The sequence below is a fragment of the Tribolium castaneum genome, chromosome 5 (genome assembly GCF_031307605.1).
Source record: "Tribolium castaneum strain GA2 chromosome 5, icTriCast1.1, whole genome shotgun sequence".
Lineage (NCBI taxonomy): Eukaryota > Metazoa > Arthropoda > Insecta > Coleoptera > Tenebrionidae > Tribolium > Tribolium castaneum.
In genome coordinates, this window is record NC_087398.1 from 7,040,398 (window position 1) to 7,059,249 (window position 18,852).

An 18,852-nucleotide genomic window follows, 5' to 3' on the forward strand; every position below is an offset into this window, starting at 1 on the left:
AAACCCGGTGCCGCTCCGGGCAACGGTTCCAGCTACAGAAGCGATTAGATTTAGAATATTTAACTTATGATTGCTTTTTGGATAAAAATGGGATAGGACGAGGACATTCGGTTCGTTTTTCCGGTATCGGTGGAGCATCCATCAGCGCTGAGACAAGAATAGGGGCGTCGTCCCAACACACTAATTGTTCGGGAATTAACCCGAAGCAAACAAATTAATCGCGGCTTTTAGGCCCCGTTATAAAAATGTGACGGGGTAAGCCTTGCTATTACAAGGGGAAAGCTTGAAGATGGGGAGAAGAAGACATGAGGGTCAATATGGTACAATATCGCGGGCGGTCGAGGCTGTAAACTTAATCCGGCCCAGATGGCGACCCTGCACTTTTAAATCGTTTTAAAAGTTATTCAATATAAAAAGAAGTTTGCCGCAGATTTAATAGGAATTTGTTCATCAATTCACGGAGCTAGTGTAATATGCTCGGCTCCCTCTTTTATTGGTTCTCCAGATAAGATGAAGACTTTGTAATCGACTCGAAATATCGCTAGAATATTAGAAAGTTTCCGCTTCTTCAACTTAAGGACATCCGCCCAATTTCCATTATTTCGCCGGCAAAGACATAAATTTCTGACCGATTTCGGGAGAGTTTATTTGTGGCCGCGGCTAGGAAACGACAAGAACAAAATCAACGCGAACGCAACGTCAACGACTAATTGGCGTGATTTTTCAGATTTATCATAATAAAGACATTAAAATTATATATTGTTTACATAACTTTCTAAAGCATGGAAAAACATCAAAAGGAAGCATTTGTCAATGTGCTAATTATAAATTATCAAAGAAACGCAACGCTTGTTCGCCTTTGAAATGTACCAATAAAACTTCTCATTAAAGACTTCGTGTATACAATTGATGCAGATGTTTGAAACGCATAATAATTTCCTCCTAGCTGTTTTTTACAAAACATCAGCGTAAAATATTAAAAAGTTTCAAATAAAAATAATAAATTAAACGAAACCGATAAACCACATCCGAAATTTATGAGCTTAGCCTAATTAGAAATTTGTTTTTTAATTAAAATGTGTCAATAATTCAAATTTAATAACGCTATCATTGACAGTGTGAAAATTTACATGCACTTTATGCCCCGCTTTTTGCAGAATTAAACGAATTTATAACATCAATTACACACTAAATTAAATGACTGGTTTTTCTTTATTAATATTTTGCAATTAAAAAATTAAATATCACTCTAATATCTCTGCAATTTACTGCGGCCATGAATCATTGCTCCAAATGATAGAAATTCAGAAATATCTTTGAATACATTAGCCATAACAACAATTTACCTATTATTTATTTTTAGGTAAAAAGGCCGTAAAAACCCTGATACGTGCTGCTTTATTACCGTAGTTAACTTTAACCACTTAAACACAATTGTGTTTATCCTCCACTTTGGTCCGATTGCATGCAATGTGCTTAACATATGTCGCAACGATCATCCTTTCTTACCTGCCATTACTATATTGCTAGGGGGACCCCCGGCTAGCACTGCATTACTTTCAATTTATCCGAGCCTGTTTACCCTCTCCGCAGAGAATTGCAATTAAATATCGACAATATGTCAGTAAAACATACTTATTTTTCCCTAATCTGCTGTTATTAATAAACATTTTTCAGTTAATTCCGAGTCACTGAGTAATATCCAGGAGGTTACGAGCTTCGTGTCCTTTTGACAATTCTATAAATTAAGCGATGAAGATTTATGAAGAATTTATTCACAAATTAATTACAAACCCCATTGTCCAGTTGATCTCCCAAATAATTAAAAAACACATAAATGGAGCAAAACGTATTAATCAAGGACTTGGTTATTTATCGAATTAACCTCGCGTGTTTAATCTCACTTACACTTGTAATTTCAAAGCAACCTAACTAACATAATTAACACATTACGACAAAAGTAATTAACAATTCTCATCCAGAAGCCTCCAATTATCCACCATAAAAATAATTATTTTCTTTAATATCATTTTACTTGTTTTGTAAGCATTACAGCAAAATAAATTTCTGAAAGTTTTTAACTTGATTTAATGAATTAACGTTTTCGTTGGAAGTCGAAACTTTATTTACAGAGTTATAATGTTAATTATGCATGGGTTTATGCTCAGATTTACTAGTTTATGGTTCTTTTGACGACTAATAAAAAATTTGTTTATGTGTGTTAATGAATGTGCAAATCCCTTTTCCACATTTTCCAAAAGCTTAAAATTTAGATACCATGAGGCAAAGTTTATCAAAAAAAGTATTTGTAGAAAATCAGACTTGGTCAGCAAGTGGTATTTTTGAAAAAAAAATTTGAATGTTCAGCTAGAAAGTAGGTATAATGCTTAATAAAAATTCACAATTCGGGGAAGAACGCCGATGATAGGGTAGTGATGGTGCAATTATGCAAATGGCAATAAATTTAGTCGCATTATCAAAGTGTAATTGTGACCGCGTCGAATCAATTCTGGGCGTCCATGGGGGCTTGCAGTATCGGAGCCCCCGTTTGGCACGTGTCATCAGTAACTGCAAAGGCGTGTTTATCTAAATTTCACATGCTCGTCCCCATTCTGTTCCAAAGGGTAACTCATTCGCCGCTTTGTCGCACAATTTACCAACAAAGTCACATGCAAGAGATGATTTCGTCTGGTTCGAGTGGCCGTTTGAAGTGGTTAAACAGACCCCGCTCACGCCACATCCGCAGCTTTTAACCTGTTATCTCGCAACGACTATTAAAAGATACTAAAGAAGCTTCCTAACTTCAAAGACGTACTGTTTATCATAAGCCATTAGCTGCCACCATCGCATACCTTGCATATGCTCAACACGCCTTTGCGACGCGAGCTGGGCAATAAAAGTTTCGACAAAATTACGTTTTTCTGAATTGAAGCGTTCTCTGCGAAATATGTTCATTATAACTCCGATTTATATAATTACATCCCGCGATAATCTAAATTACAATAAGCGCTTCCCGTTGTCCAGACAGAGTTGTATTTTACATTATCTTGTGTTTTTTGAAATCAGCCTGAATGGAAGGGTATAATAAACTCTAACACTATCTGCTTCCTGAAATTAAAAATAATATCATGTTTCATCGCCCATGCCCAATAAAAACCAGCCATTGTTTCCGAATGTGGAACGCCCAATTTTCAACCATGAAAAAATTACAAACTACAACCAGCTTCGGCATAATTGAACACCAACATTACTAATAATTGCTTTTACAATCTCCGACTCTGAGTTAATTATAATTACACACACCAAAACTAGACGGCTTTATCTAATTTTTAAAATCTTTTATTTCTTTCAGCTCTAAATTCTTTCAGAATTTATAAAATAGTATACCGCTTCACAAAAGTAAGAAAGTCTATTTACTTTTAACATCAAACAAATTCTATCATTTTCCGAGAATTCTGGAACCTTATAGAAACAAATAGGCCTTTATTTTTTTCATTAATTTTTTGGTAATGTAATTAAAATTTAAATTAAATAAATAAATAATAAATAAATAAAGCTTTTTGATAAAGTCAAATCAGCCTTTATTTTTTTGATTAATTTTTCGGTAATGTAAATAAAATTCAAATGAAATAAATAAATAATTAATAAATAAAGCATTTTGAAACCTGGTAAAGTCAAACCAGCTTTTATTTTATAATTAATTTTTTGATAATGAAATTAAAATTCAAATGAAATAAATAAATAATTAATAAATAAAGCATTTTGAAATCTGGTAAAGTCAAATCAGCCTTTATTTCTTTGATTAAGTTTTCGGTAATGTAAATAAGATTCAAGTGAAATAAAAAATGTTTTTTTCTTCAATTAGAATCTTCAGAAAACGGAATATAATAGAGAAATAATTTAATAAAATCATTGACTATTTCAATAAAAAATCCAATAGAATTTAAAAGACATAAACAAGAAGAGTTTATGTGATGGAATTGTAATTTTATTTTATGTGATTGTGATTTTATTTTTGCTAAGTAAATACCAGTTATTTTTACTTTTCATCTCAACAGTCAAATTAAACTATTGGAGCTAATTATTTATTATCAAGAAAACCATTTATCAAGAAAAAAATGATACAGGGTGTCCCAGCAAGTAGGTAACATATATTTTTCACCTTTAAATGTTATAAAAATAATATATTTTTTTCTAAACAGATAGGTACTAATTTTTTGCCTCACGTAACATTATTTTTAAATATACAGGGGTTCCCGAAAATAGTGACAATACAAACTTATGTTTTTTTTAAATGAAACATTCTATAAGTTTTTGCATTTTTGAAAGTAGCTTTTAAAACTAATGATTTCGACCCAAACTTATATTGATCGATTTTGCTTAGTTTTTGAAATATTTTTATTTTTCTAAACAAAACACGTACGCTCTTTTTAAAAATGTATTATCTAAAAAACTAAACTTTCTAGAAAATTGGAACTTTCACCACTTTAAAGAAGAGTGAAAGAAAATACAGCCTTTAAGGATCTAATCTAACGTTTTTCTAGCTCACTGCAAAGAAGAAGATAAAAAATAAGAGGTGAATAATAGACTAAGTAACTCGTTGAAACACTATCTGTATAGATTTTGCGACCACATTTTGCTTTATAAACGCATTCTAAAATTCTCGAAAAACCTTTCCCTAACACCCAGTGTAATGTGTCTTAAAGAATTATTTTTACGGTAGTGAAACAAATTTCTTTTTTCATAAATTACAGTTACAGTACAGTATTACAATTATAATTTGTACGTTTTCAATCATACAACTGGCATTTTCTGGTGTAGATTTCAAGCTTCAAGGAGATTCCTCAATTATTTTTAATTTAAATAAGTATTCTCAAACCGATTGAATTACAAAATCAGTGAGTGTAATGCAAGCTGCAGTGTAAGAGATGTTAATATCCACGTTTCAGAATAAATTTTCCGGTAAATTGACGTAAGAGTATTAGAAAAAAGTAATTAACACGAAACAATTCCATCTAGCTGCAAATCAAGTTCGTGCAGCAAGCCTATTATAATAGTGGAATAGGTAGGTACGTGTAAAATTTCAGGCAGTTAGATTTTTTAATTAGTATTCAGAGAAGATTGCCGTCAAAGCCCATATGAAATTTATATCACGTGTTAAAAGCCGAGGTGTTTAATTGAGGTAAACCGAAGCAAGGTAGCAAAACCAGGTGAGATGCCGGGAGCGTCTAACAGAGGTGCAGAGTCCGACCAACACGGATATGGTAATTGGTTGGTGATGGTAATTTTATTCGAGGCAACACAAGTTCTCCTGTAGTTTAGACTGCCGCCCTATAATATCGACACCGCGCGCTCCTTATTGCAATAATTAATAACTTCGCTACTCCGCACGTCTTCGACATGAATATTGAAAACGCTTTCTTCAACCACCATCTCGGACTTTTCAAAACATCATTAATACATTACGACCCAGCGAAAAACACTCTCAATTTCATCCAAACCTGGGCTTTTTGTCACCATTATTACGTCCATTGATCACGTGTAGTAATATTGTGGTATTAATAGCTTGAAAGCTCACCGAGTTTTTGTTGTTAATACGCCGGCACTTAACCGTAATAAACTGCAATTTACAAGTATATTGCCTGCGATTTTTAATGGCCTCAAAGTGCCTTCCACGTTAAATTTATTCCACATAACACAAAAATCGTGAGAGCTTTATTCATGATGACAACAAATTAGTTTCGAATAAAAACTGATTTAATTACTTTTAAGGCGGTAATTTTTTCTTAATTTTCGACATAAATGCCCCTCTTTTAAAGCCAATTAGGAATAAGCCTTGTTTTTCATTTAAATAAACCCCTTTTTGTCTCCATTTCATTAAGTTTATTGCCCAATCAACAGGGATGTGGTCTTTTATAACCTAAATAAGCTTACAACACACTTCTTGATTCCGTAAAATAAAGGAAAAAATCAAATTAACGTTAAGGGGCATTCAGGGAACAATTTCAAGAAGGCGCTATAAAAATACAAGCAGCCGAACATTGAGCGACGCCAGTTAACGTCTCGGAACTAATACTCGCTTCAAGCTGTAATTAGATCTAGGTAAGTTCGCAAATTTAGAGTTTAAAAGCACACGACTACGTTTGTCAACGACAATAATTGCTTTTATTATTAGACCAAATGATCATTATAATATAAAATTCAGTCCGTTTTAAATAAGTAGTAATATAAAAGTGTGTACTCCCTAAGGCCCAGATTTGTTGCGCCACTGCTGCGGTAAGTAATTGAGAAATTATTGTCGGTATCACATCGTCTTGCTACTTGTAATCTGAGGGCAATAAAGCCGAGGTAAAATATCCACGAGAGGATTTGCAAATTGACTGCTTCGCAACACGAAAAGAACCAATTAAATAAAAGCTCCGAGTTTTTAGTAAAATTGAAACAATAATAACGAACCGAAGGTAATAAAAGGGCAGGATCATGCAAACATAAGCATTTAGATAATAACTATTATTGCCTAAAACTCCAGAGACTCTAAATTATATATCAATTATCCAACCATTCCCCTCATGGATACGCGCTAGACCCCACAAATAAAAATTACCGAAAGCAGGTGGACCCTGTATCTCAACGTATGGGGAGCTATTAAAGAACAATCAATTGATCTCACGTATATTTTTTCGTGTTGACGTCATTATTTTGCCCAAAAATGGAAATTTCGAGCATGAGAAACAAATTTGAGTTTCTGAGCGACTCTCGAGGAATCACAACCATAAAATTATTGTCACGTTGAAGCTCACGTTTTAATAGATAATAATTATCCGTTAACAATTACCTAAATGTGGTTCCGTCAAATGTACAGGATATAAAACAGACAATTTGTCTTATCAGTTTTGTATCTTAATTTGTCTGCGGTTAAATTACACAACTTACAAACAAATATAATTATAAAATGTCACCATTTTTAGATGTGGTGATGGCGATAGCTATCTCGGCTGTATAATTATATGCTCACTGTATTTGCACTGACAGCAAACTTCGAAAATGGCATTTTAATTAATGTGTTTTTCACAGAGTCGTTTGCTACAAAGAACTGATAAAACTAATGGCGATCGCCCACGGAAATGATTTCATGTTATTGTGTTAATGTACAAATGAACAAATTAATCCATATTTAATACAAACATTTAACTTACATCTACTTAAACTAAATCAGTTTTGCTCTTGTCCTTTGTTATTTACAAACGGTATTTAAAACAAGGGGAAGAATTTAGTCGTCCTTAAGGGTCTAAGACTAATCCAACATAAAGCCTGGCTCAAAATAAATGTCGCAATAAAATTTATCTACTAAAACCAATTTAAGAAGTTTAAATCTTAACCACTAGTGAAATATCAACTTGGAACTACAATAGGGGAAAGACACCATAGTCCCTGGTAAATACTTATTTAAGAGGTGGTTGGATTTAGAAAACCTTCTAACAAGAAAAAAACGAGTTAAAAAAACATTTATACCAATGCAAATTTCAAATCTTTGCATGCTCAAAACTGGATTTGAAAATGAAGTAAAAAATAACGAAAGTTTAAACATAAGCAGATACTTATATAAAAAGAATATTGGTGAACACGAAATAACTACTATTTATTACTTTAACAAGTATTATTTTCTGATACCTGATACCTATTAAATTACTCAAAGAATTCTACGCTTCATTACAAGTTTTTTTATATGGTTCATTTAAAATAAACAATTTCCGATGGAATAAAATATAACTACAGGCGTTTACGTATGTTTTTTCTCCAAATAAATAAATTTTAATTTTTGATCTAACTTACCTTGTCTTAATTTTAACATAGCGACTTATAAAGAGGCAGGAGGATCAAAGCCCTTTATTTGTCGAAAAGCTGACAACTATATACATACCTTTATTTATAGGAACTCATTAATATGTAGTATAGTATCTCCCAAACGTGAGTTGTTTACACAATTTCAACAAAAAATTAAGTATGTAAAGTAAAGAAAGTAAAAAATAAAGTTAGAGACAGTTTTAGAAAAATGCTCAAACTTGGAGCAATTGGTAGAAAGTTGACTATGTTTAAAATCAATTAATATCAACAAACTTTTATTTTTTATTAGATATTATTTTCGAAAAACCAAAAAGGAAACCAAACTATTATAATTTTTTTCTGAATAAGAACTTCCAAGAAAACTTCTTTATGTTTTTGAATAATTAAGTGCAGATTTTTTTGACAACTCCCCAGTTGTGATGAAAAAAAATATTTTTTAAATTTTCAATTCACTTTATTCCGTATTCGTAAGTTTGAACTTAGTACACTTTTATCCTAGGGTACAGAAATAAAGCAGCATTTTACTTTTGCTAAAAATTTCTTTATTTGTTTTTTTTTATTACGTTCTTTGAAATGCTTTGAGTAAGTGAAGGTAAAGGTAAAAGAAACACAGTGTTCAACAAAAATCTTTATTGTATAAATAAATAGCAGTTTTAAAAAAATACTTTGCTTAACGAAACAGGTGATCTTATGAGTTGTAGTTACATGAAACATCACACAAATTGAACAACACTTACGATACAATACTTTTTAAATTCTCATAAGCCGCATTCATCACTCCCCAGCTGATAAATGCTCTCGTACAGTTGGTCTGAACTCCGTGATAAATATACCTAATTTTCCTACCTCTTTCGTTATAAATTTGTACTAAAACCTTAAAAATATTCTCATAGCCGCCCCCAATCTTGCTCTGCATCGCAACTTTGAGAACATTAAGTGGATAAAACACGCTGGACAAAAACACACCTATCATAGCACCACAAAAAAATTCGCTAAGAGTTTCGTAAAACTTTGAATTAAACCTAGGTCTGTAGTATTGTACTTCATCCCTGATGACAAAAAAGCCCACATTGGAGGGCCCATTTCGGAGCAAAACCGGGACCAAACCCCGGTAGTACTCCCGAAACCCGTGGTTGAGTCCTACAACTTTAAATGCATGCAGCGTGTTCCTGAACTCCTTGTGGTAATGTGCGTCCGCAAGCAGCGTCTGTATCCGCTCAAACGGCATCAAGATCGCCTCGGTGGTTCCCGCAACCATGCCCCCGGCAAACTTCGACAAATACCCATTAAAGCCCGACAGCATAAGCGGGCGCCGCACCTCCTCGTAAATCCCAAACATTAGCGACATCGAGAGCGTCTTTTGGCACAAAGGGGGCAGCATGCCCCGATATAAATAAAACATTCCTTCTTTCTGCAGCTGGCGAAACGCACTTAACGCGTTAACGCCATGCAACATCTGAAACTAGCCGTTTAAGCCCCAATTTGTGGGAAAATTAGCGCAATAACCTGTCGAAAAATCACTTTGTTTATCGGATAGGTTATTGTAATGTTAATAAATGCAGCGCTCCAACCGCATGCAAACTCCTTCCAATTTATCTGGTAAATGTCCTCCAGAACCAGGGTGTCCCCAACCGTTGGGTCATAATCCTCGATTTTATCAATGTCCAGCATACTGACATTCGAGACAAATTTTGACATCTGTCAACATCTTAGGTTATGTAACTCCGAAAGGCGAACTCACCCCCTTACCTTTAATAACAATTTGGTTTACTTGACTAGGGATACAATTATCACAAATTCATAATTTACTTCAGTTCAGGGGTGTTAACAAATCATTTTTGTGCCAGTAATTCGCGCATCGCAGCGGGCGTGACGTCACTACTGACGTTTAGGTTAATTATTGACAAGTGACAGTGACGTTTTTTATCTACCTTTTGTTGTTATCTGCAAAATGTGTACACAAAGGTGTATAAAAGTACTTGTAGGTGGGGATAAGGGCAATATTGACTGCGTGGGGGCGTAATTATGTGAACAAAACATCTCAAATATGACCCAAATCTTAGGTGACCAAATCGCTTATTTTGTCATTTCCTACGTTTGGTTTCAGGCAACGAAAAGCAGGGACTAGTTTTCGAAATACTGTCAGCGCGAATATGTGACGAAGGCGAGGAAAGGAAACATGTAGTGTACACGCTGCAAGTGCGTCACATTTCAGGAAACGACGATTTGAGCCCTTCGGTGGTGGAGCGGCGATACACGCACTTCCTGAACCTTTACAGCGCCCTAAAGAAGGAACACCCGAACTTAATGACCAATGTTACATTTCCCAAAAAAGTGATAATAGGAAACTTTGATAATGAGCTGATTTCCACCAGAAGCACGGGCTTTGAGTCCCTGTTGAGGCACATTTGCACCGAATCTAAACTGCGAGCGTCTAAGGCTTTAGTCGAGTTCCTTCAAGGCGTTGAAGTGGAGAAAGCACGGACGTTTTTGGAAAAACGGGACTTTTCGTCCGCTTTGCCGCTGCTTGAAAACAATTTTAAACTACTAAACAAATTTTATACTGATCGGTCGCCGGTCGTGCTTATCGCTTTATGTAGACTGTTAGGGTGCTGCATGTCAATTCCCGAGTGTTCACAATGCCAAAAATGGGCTGATTTAGCCCTACATAGATATGAGGGGGTTAGTGATAGTGATTTGTTGGAGTTGTATGTACCTTTATTGAATGCTTGTATCACAATTTGGTGGCAGAATGGACGAAATAAAGATCTGCTTGAGCAGCGGTTGCAAGATTTGAAGAGACAAGGGGTCAAAATCAATCCGCAATCGACTTTGTTGGACGAAGTGAAGGCAGTGGAGGGAAAGATATTTGGGTTGTAGCAATTTTCACACCAGTGTTGTGTACTTAATTAGCATCGCGATATTTTACTGATATTGTTAACGTATTTATTTTGGAGTTTTATTTGTTTGACGACTGATATTTGCAGTTATGGGTAGCAATACTCAATATTTTCTGTTTTATTCACGCCTGAATATACATCTTGTTTATTTGCTTTTTGTTTTAGTACTTTGAGCAAAAAATAGATAATAATTTTTTTTTTGTACTTACACCGCGGGATAACTCACTCATACAACTTAAGTAGACCAAAAGTCCTCTCTGTTGTAAATATACCCACTTACCTCTCCCCAAAAATTCCAATTTCTTGCCAAATTTACAGCCGTAAAACGCCGTCAGTTTGTCATCAAGCAACAGCATTTGGTCTTTTCAAATTTATTACATGTTTTGCAATAACTTCATAAAATGTAATACACGAAAACTAAGAATTCCGTGCAAATTAAACCACGGTTTATATCAAAAGTTTAATCTGTACATTCAGTGGAAAGAACTTAGCCTGAACGAAACACAGAACTTGAAACACAAATCTCTAACATAAAAATAACTTATACAAATACAACGGTAAAAACAACTTCCTCGAATTACTTCTTCGACTTCTTGGACTTGTGTTTATCGCTGCTCTCCTCCCGACTGCGCTTTTTCGAATCCGAATGCGAGCTTCTGTGATGGCGGTCCTTGTCTTTCGAGGGTGAAGATTTCGATTTCGAACTTGAAGAAGATTTACGCCTATCACTATCTCTGCTGCTATGTTTCGAACTCGAATGTTTGCTACTTGAGGAATGATGGTTGTTTGAATGTTTGCTCGGCGAGCCTTTGTGGTTGCTTTTACTCGACGAGTGTTTGCTGGGTTTGCTCGACTTGTGATGCGACTTTTTCCGGTCGAAAGTATCGTCGAAATTGCGTTCCCGGTCCTCCTCGGCTGCTTCCCGCTCCAGGTCGGACCAGTCCTTCCCGGATTCTTCATCAGATCCTAGATCGTCCTCCCCGGAAGCGCTTTCGTCACTCTCCTCAGTGTCGCCTTCAGAGTATTCGGAATCTTCCTCGCTTTCTTCCGACACGCTTTCCATGTCGGTCGGTTCGTAAACTTCGTCCTCGTCCTCCGTTTCCTCCTCTTGGGCCTGGGCTTCTTCGTCCGATTCCGGGTCCAGGAACGTCCATCCGCCGCTTTCGAAAAATCCCTCGGGATCATCGGTGATTGTTTTCATGATTTTGACCCAGTTTAACGACTGGACACCTTCGGAGTAGCGGATGTCGCAAGAGTTGAGCCATTCTTTGACATGGTCCAGCATATTCATCGGGATGGCGTTCACCATTGCGGTTTTGCGTTGGTAGTCCTTGAAGACGAAAATCATATCGAAGTTTTTCAAATGGAATTGGACTCTTTCGAAGTGGACTAATTCGACGTCTTCGAGCGTAATTACGAACGGGGGCCATTCGGTTAAATTGACGAGGCAACCCGACGTCGGCTGGAGTAATACTGTGGACCTGTAGGGGGCTCCGGGAAAGCCGAGCTCCCGGAACGGCGTATCGAACTCGATTTCTTGTTTTGTCATCGCTTCGACCTAAAAATACGAAACACACAAATAAAAACACAAACAATCAGCTTATGAACCCACCTTTTCGCAAAAGCTCTTGAACGCCGTCTTCAGCTTGTGCCTCAACTCCCTCTCAGACTGCTCAGCAGCCAAATCATCCCTATCATGCATATGCTGGTGTTTGCCTAAATCAGTCGTGATTTCACCTACTTCCGTGTAAAACTGCACGTCCACGTGCTTCTTTTTCCCGAACATGATCGCATGCTTCAGGTGAAAATGCAAAAGTATGATCATTTCACCGTCGCAAGGTTGAAAGAATGCATTCTTAATATTATTGTATAAAATATCAACTTTGTCGCCTCTGACTGAAGTGTACCGGAAACCGTTACTGTGAGCTTCCAAAGCGCCGGTCATACGCTTTGTGACGATATTAGGTCGTATGTAAAGATCTTTAAGCTTGGGATTGCCCTTGTTCTGCGACAAGACCAGCGTGTCTTGTTTAACAAGATCTTCTTTTTCGCGTTCTTCCGCTTCGCGGGTTTTGAATTTTCGTTGTACTTCCTTGATTAGTCGGAATGCAGTGTTTAGGTTCGAAGAGGGAGGGGAAATTTCTCCGGGCTCTTTGGTGTTCAAACTGCGGTAGGTAACTTCTTTGACGAAAGTGGCTTCAGGCTGCTGGTAGTTGCCACCTTGAAGTAATAAACAACCACAGTTAAAATGAAAATTCATAGATACAAACTGTGGCGTCATCTCAGCTAAGACACCCTTTCATAACAAATACTTTTTAAATCATTCTTATTCGTTTTTGAAAAAGTGCAAAAGTGTAATTTTTCAAATATGTACAATTAACTGATGATAAGATGAGACGATGAAAGGATTTATCGAAAAATTGTTCGTTTTTATGGCACTATTTATAAATATAGTGGCAGGACTTCGGCACTGTATTATTACGACGTACAGTGATTGTGAATAACGCCACAAAAAATGGACCAATATTCTTAAAAAGGAATAATTTTTTACGGTAAATACCAGCGTCACATCGTGTGACAACATAACGCAAAATGTTTGCATCTTAATTCGATTTATTCAAATTTTTGATAATATTTTTACAGTACTTTCCTTGAATTCCACAAATAATTTAGATCAAATTAAAGTGAAAAATTACAAAAAAATAGAGGAGGTACAGTCAGATGTGTAAAATATCTGATTAAAAATTCGTCATAATTAATCGCGACTTCTCGACTGCAACTCAAAAAATGTTAAATTTTGGTGTATTAAACTTTTAAATCGTCAAAGAATCGACCAATAAAAGTTTAACTTGCAAACAGAATTACAAGTTACAGCAAAGAACTAAAGATATTACACATTTCGTTTAAAAACATTAAACTTGTAATTTTTATTTGGAAAACCATAATTTCAGGTGATGCAGAAGCTTAAATAATGACCATAAATTTGATACAAATTTACTTAAATATTTAAACAGATACGTAATGGTGCATTATGAACTTTCCCAACTTGATACACAATGCATAAATTAAATAAAACATACCGCGGGCATTTTTCAATGACATATTTCAATTAAAATCCTCAGATTTTTTTTAAATAAACGTAACTAATCAGTTACGTTTATTTTCTTACCATCGGTCCTGCCCATGGTGGATCCGGGATGGAAAAAGTTGATCCGAAGGTACGTGTAATCGCCTTCGACCGACTGCGATATATTCTTAATGGTGGAGATATGGAACGGCACTGCAATTCCATAAATCGGCAAAATGACAGTTTCATATTTCTGATCCACGTAGAGTTTCAGTTCTTTGACTTCAGGCACACGGGGCATTTGATTGACATTTTTATACGACACTGTGCTTTTCCTAACTTTTTCAACATCCTTCGATCCCGATTGTTTAGCAAGCCGTTCCTTTGCTTTCTCGTTCAGCATCGAAGCCAATTCCTTCTGATGCTCTTTTCGTTTCTCTTCAGACGTATGTTCGGTTCTAAGTTTGGACTCCAAAACGGCGGTGCGTTTGCCCCTCCCTAGTATTTCAGGTTTTGGGGCATTTTCTTTCTCATCGTCGTTATCCTCATCATCGGACTCATCCTTGAGAAAGATCCCGATATTTTTGATTTTCTTCTTGGACATGGTGAGGACCGAGGCCGGTTGGCCTTCATTCACCATCACAGTGTCGCCAATAAACAGCGCGTACGTTTTGCCCTCTTTATCGGTCGCATCTTTGTTCTCCAGGTTGCTAAAACCCATGTTGACGTTGAAGACCATTCCCTTTTTCGCCGGGAGAGTTGTTTTTGGGCCGATCATAAGCGAGCTCTCTTTGAATTCAATCCCCGTTGCGAAACCGAAATTTTTGGTCAGATTATCCGCCAGTTCAGGCTTTTCTTTCTTAACAAAGTTGTAACCGGCTTCGTATACCTCTGAAAGCTTTGTCCCGGCTTGCAATTTTTTCAAAACCTCTTCTTCAAGGGTAACGAGGAAATTATAATTGTTTTGTACTTGTTCGTTTGGGTTCACAAGCAACGTGCGGACAATGTTTGAACAGTAGGACTTGTACCGGGCGCCCAGCGAGCATATGATGGCCCCAAAGTGTAGAGTGTTCTTGTCACTCACTACACTGAATTTTAGGCTGTAGTTGCCCCCTGACTGGATTATGGCAGGATAGCACATATCAACCTGAGAAACATCGACGCCCGAAACGTATTTTTTGTCGGCGATTGCAGACTCCACGCCTTCCGCCAGTTTGCTGTGCTTGACTTTGCGATCGGAGTCAATTATCTCCATTATCTGGTCTTTGAGATACTTGGTAAACACATCGACACTCACCATGCAGGCTTTTTTAATTGTTATGATTTCTGAATCTTCCTTTGGCGATAGCAAATAGGCAATAGCCGCGCTCACATCAACTGTCTGGAAGCTAACTTTGGACAAAGCCGCGCGCCAGGCGTCCATGAAAGCGCCCGGGTAGTTGTCTTTGGAGAAAACCCCGATTGTTTTCCCGTTCTTGCTCTCTTTGATCGCGTCAATGAGGAGCTTGAAATTGGCCTCGTCGCTCGTGCGGTCTCGCACATGCAGAGACAACTGAATCGAATTCTCGTCCTTAGTTTCGGCTTGTCTCAGAAAATCAATTTTTTTCTTACTGGCCAGGAAGTGGGCTTTCTTCTCGGTCAGGACCATGATGGTGTCGGTCAGTTCGTAGCCCAAAAGCCAGGTCTGGAGGGCCCCCGACTTACTGTAAACCACTTCGTCGTCCACACCGACGGCTGTAACCAAAGCATCCATCTTAGAGAAACCATTCTCGCTCTCCGATTTTTGCCAAGCACTGTACAACTTCTTTAAGCGGCGGTGAAAAGTTTCTTTGTCCAAATTTATGTTTGCCATTGTCGATTGTTACATGCGATATTTACACATTTAACACCACACAACAACGCAGCGGCGTTACATGAAGAGAAGGCGCCAGATCGAGACGTTATTTTGCGCACTTTGCGCAAACACAAAAGAGCGGTAACTCGCAAATGTCAACAAAATGTCACAAGACTGCCATCACTCCAACACCAAATAAACCATTATTTCGAAACGAATTTCCGAATTTGCCCATTTTTCCACATTTTAAGCGATACGATCGCAACCAATCAGCTTTAATTAAAATCTATTCCTTATCGTGACCTTATCTAAAACAGCGACTCAAGTTAATTAAAAATTAACGAGTAATATTTTCTGTCAGAGACACCAACATAACGCACACTCCTGTCCCCACCATTTAGTTTATTCGACAACACAATTTCACAACTTGCGTTAATTTTTCGCAAAATTTCATGGTTTTTCCGTTAAAATAGAGCATAGTTATTGCCAGGATTATGGCTCTGAGCCGCATGCTTCGGCTGGGCGAGTTATGGTGAGACCTAACCCAACTTTCCCACTATTAACCCCCAGAATGTAGCACCTCTCGAAGTACGCTTTTAATGAAAAATTCGCCCCCGAAGTCCGTACGTAATTTCCGCCGCCGCAACAATGAGCCCCCCAAGCCCAACGTTAGCAGTATTGAAACTCCGTTCCAAGACGTCAGTTTAGGAGGCTCCAGTTTACACCCACGCAATTTGTGGAAGCCTTTCGGATTTACGATTGGGGTAACAAAGAACAGAACGAGAAGAATTACAAAACGTTTGATTTTAGTTTAGTGCCGCTTGCTTTGTAGGCGCAGCGATATGGGAGTATGAGAACATGAGGGCACATGCGATTAAAATGCTGAAAAAACCAGTAAGACTGTTTAAGCGTCAAGCAGATGAATTCCATTCTAGATCTGTAAATATCCAAATTGACGTAATTGGATTCACCTTGTGCGTTTTTAGCATACTTTATTGAGGCAAATTGAGGAAAAGTGGAAGCTTTTGACGCCTGGTGAGAAGGTTTTTGTGCCTATTTGTCTGATAAACGTGCTCGTGTTCGGCGCGTGGAGGATTCCGAGGTTGCAGCCCTTCATGTTGAAATATTTTTGTTCAAACCCGGGAAGCAAAAGTGTGTGCTGGCCCATGATTTTGTCGACTTTTAGCCATTACTCAGGGTTCCATCTCTTGGCTAATATGTACGTACTTCACAGCTTTAGCACAGGTAAAATATTACTTTGGCTCCACATTTTTGCCAACTTCAAATATTCAGGTGCAGTACACAGTCTGGGTAAAGAACAGTTCCTAGGACTGTACTTGGGTGCAGGAGTTATTTCGAGTTTTACCAGTTATGTCTACAAAGTTATTACCAAACAACCAGGCTTGTCGCTAGGAGCTGTAAATATACTTTCCCAGCATTTAAATCAAAATTTAAGTTAAATTTTATTTTAGTCAGGGGCTATTATGGCGATTTTGGGGTATGTTTGCACCCAATATCCTGAAACCAAATTAGGGATTATTCTACTGCCAATTTTTACATTTAGTGCAGGCGCTGTATGTCAGCAAATTTCGTTATTATTTGCCTCTAAAATTTATTTTTATAGGCAATTAAAGTAATCGTGGGCATTGACACAGCTGGAGTATTGATGGGTTGGAAATTTTTCGACCATGCTGCACATTTAGGAGGAGCAGCTTGTGGAATGTAATAAATTAATTCATTGCTAAAGTTTTTTCCTAGCTTTGTTTTACAGAATGTGGGCTTTGTGGGGCAACCAATATTTGTGGGCGAAAAGAGAACCTATTCTCCACTACTGGCACGAATTTAGGGGCTCCATAAAATAACTACTCCCAGTATTTATTATAAACTTTGTAATAAAATGTATATAATTATTATTTATTAAAAATCAGCGTTTTTATTACCAACCCTTACTTCAGCAAGTGCTCCATGTGGTATTTAATGTGCTCTTCTATGAAAGAAGCAATGTAATAATAGCTGTGATTATACCCATCTCGTTTTTTGTAAACAACCGGGACGTGGTGGGTTTTGCAAGCTTCTATCAAATTTTCAGGTAACAGTTGCTTGGCATGCAAGAAATTGTCTTCAGACCCCTAAAAAAATTAATGTACAACCATTACTTCTAAAATATAATTATTACCTGATCTACAAAAAGCTCCAATGGGGGGCCATTGTAAGTCTTGACTAGCTCAGTGGCGTCCCACTGCGCCCATTCGCCCGACTCTTTGGGCCCCAAATACCCACTAAATGCCTTAATGCCCCAAGGACAGTTAGATGGGTTACAAATCGGGGCAAAAGCGGAGACTGATTTATACATCCCTGGGTTTTTCAAAGCGCAAATTAACGCCCCATGTCCCCCCATACTAAAACCATTTCCGTTATTTTTACGGAAACGAAGTGTTCATTACGCACCTGTGCCCCATTATTGACTGTTTCCCACTCAAAATTGGAAAATTATCACTAATAATCTTCACCAACTCATTAGTAACGTAGCTATACATCTTGTAGTTGTCTTTCCATGGTTTCTGCGTAGCATCGACGTAAAATCCGGCCCCGACCCCAAAATCCCAAGACTCTGAATCACCAGCAATGTTCAAGTTCCTAGGTGAGGTGTCAGGATTTACAATAATGACTCCATGTTCAGCGGCGTATCGCTGTGCTCCTGACTTTTCGATAAAATTGGCCTCTGAACAGGTCAGTCCTGACAACCAATAAATAACAGGGAGCTTCTTCCCCTCTGCTTGAGGCGGCAGATAAACACCAAATTTACTGACACAGCCTAAGGACTTGGACTCGTGGGAAAACACCTTCTGGAAGCCTCCAAACATCTTGTTTGAGGAAATTTCGGTCAAGGTGCCCATCTGAAGATGATTTAAGCAATACCGTGCCGGTGCAGTTCAGAAATTTTACCTTTTGTGCCAAAAATCTTAACAAGTCTCTTTGGAAAATTTTGGTCTTGGAAGTCAACACGTCACTGCTTTGACCGGTTGATAAGACGATACTCGCCGGTGGCCGGAATTTATAAATAAATAGATTGATGTGAAAATTGGTCTTCAAACGTCAAAATTAGAAAATCACTTGAACTACTCTAGTTTACTTTAGGACTACTTCTAAAAATTACATTATCTGTTATAATTTATTATTACAAATTTTAATACTACTTTTAGACG

At 37.2% G+C, this 18,852-nt stretch overlaps 5 protein-coding genes across 6 annotated transcripts; 2 read left to right on the forward strand and 3 right to left on the reverse strand.

The window, feature by feature from the left end:
• Window positions 1–8,460: 8,460 nt before the first annotated feature.
• On the reverse strand, window positions 8,461–9,788 carry LOC103313099 (uncharacterized protein). Of its 2 annotated transcripts, none has more exons than XM_064357045.1 (3): window positions 9,655–9,788; window positions 9,352–9,594; window positions 8,461–9,301 (listed from the first exon to the last, which is right to left on the reverse strand). In XM_064357045.1, the coding sequence occupies exons 2-3, from the start codon at window positions 9,541–9,543 to the stop codon at window positions 8,579–8,581; spliced, it is 915 nt and encodes a 304-aa protein (XP_064213115.1). In that variant the 5' UTR covers window positions 9,544–9,594; window positions 9,655–9,788; the 3' UTR covers window positions 8,461–8,578. The 2 variants fall into 2 exon arrangements, with proteins under 2 accessions (XP_064213115.1, XP_008193695.1); XM_008195473.3 differs by having other exon boundaries at window positions 9,352–9,543; window positions 9,595–9,735.
• On the forward strand, window positions 9,770–10,896 carry Snx21 (Sorting nexin 21). Its single transcript, XM_967432.4, has 2 exons — window positions 9,770–9,908; window positions 9,953–10,896. Exons 1-2 carry the CDS (start codon window positions 9,893–9,895, stop codon window positions 10,723–10,725), a joined length of 789 nt encoding a protein of 262 aa, XP_972525.1. The 5' UTR covers window positions 9,770–9,892; the 3' UTR covers window positions 10,726–10,896.
• A 295-nt stretch (window positions 10,897–11,191) lies between these two features.
• Window positions 11,192–15,839, reverse strand: dre4. The gene is made up of 3 exons (XM_967384.4): window positions 13,915–15,839; window positions 12,358–12,965; window positions 11,192–12,303 (listed from the first exon to the last, which is right to left on the reverse strand). The coding sequence occupies exons 1-3, from the start codon at window positions 15,662–15,664 to the stop codon at window positions 11,323–11,325; spliced, it is 3,339 nt and encodes a 1,112-aa protein (XP_972477.1). The 5' UTR covers window positions 15,665–15,839; the 3' UTR covers window positions 11,192–11,322.
• A 154-nt stretch (window positions 15,840–15,993) lies between these two features.
• Window positions 15,994–17,570, forward strand: rho-7 (rhomboid-7). The gene is made up of 8 exons (XM_008195472.3): window positions 15,994–16,178; window positions 16,224–16,410; window positions 16,457–16,585; window positions 16,633–16,891; window positions 16,940–17,064; window positions 17,119–17,220; window positions 17,271–17,368; window positions 17,418–17,570. The coding sequence occupies exons 1-8, from the start codon at window positions 16,141–16,143 to the stop codon at window positions 17,506–17,508; spliced, it is 1,029 nt and encodes a 342-aa protein (XP_008193694.1). The 5' UTR covers window positions 15,994–16,140; the 3' UTR covers window positions 17,509–17,570.
• LOC661097 (uncharacterized protein) lies at window positions 17,501–18,767 on the reverse strand. Its single transcript, XM_967280.4, has 4 exons — window positions 18,593–18,767; window positions 18,095–18,543; window positions 17,823–18,045; window positions 17,501–17,775 (listed from the first exon to the last, which is right to left on the reverse strand). Exons 2-4 carry the CDS (start codon window positions 18,541–18,543, stop codon window positions 17,593–17,595), a joined length of 855 nt encoding a protein of 284 aa, XP_972373.1. The 5' UTR covers window positions 18,593–18,767; the 3' UTR covers window positions 17,501–17,592.
• Window positions 18,768–18,852: the final 85 nt, after the last annotated feature.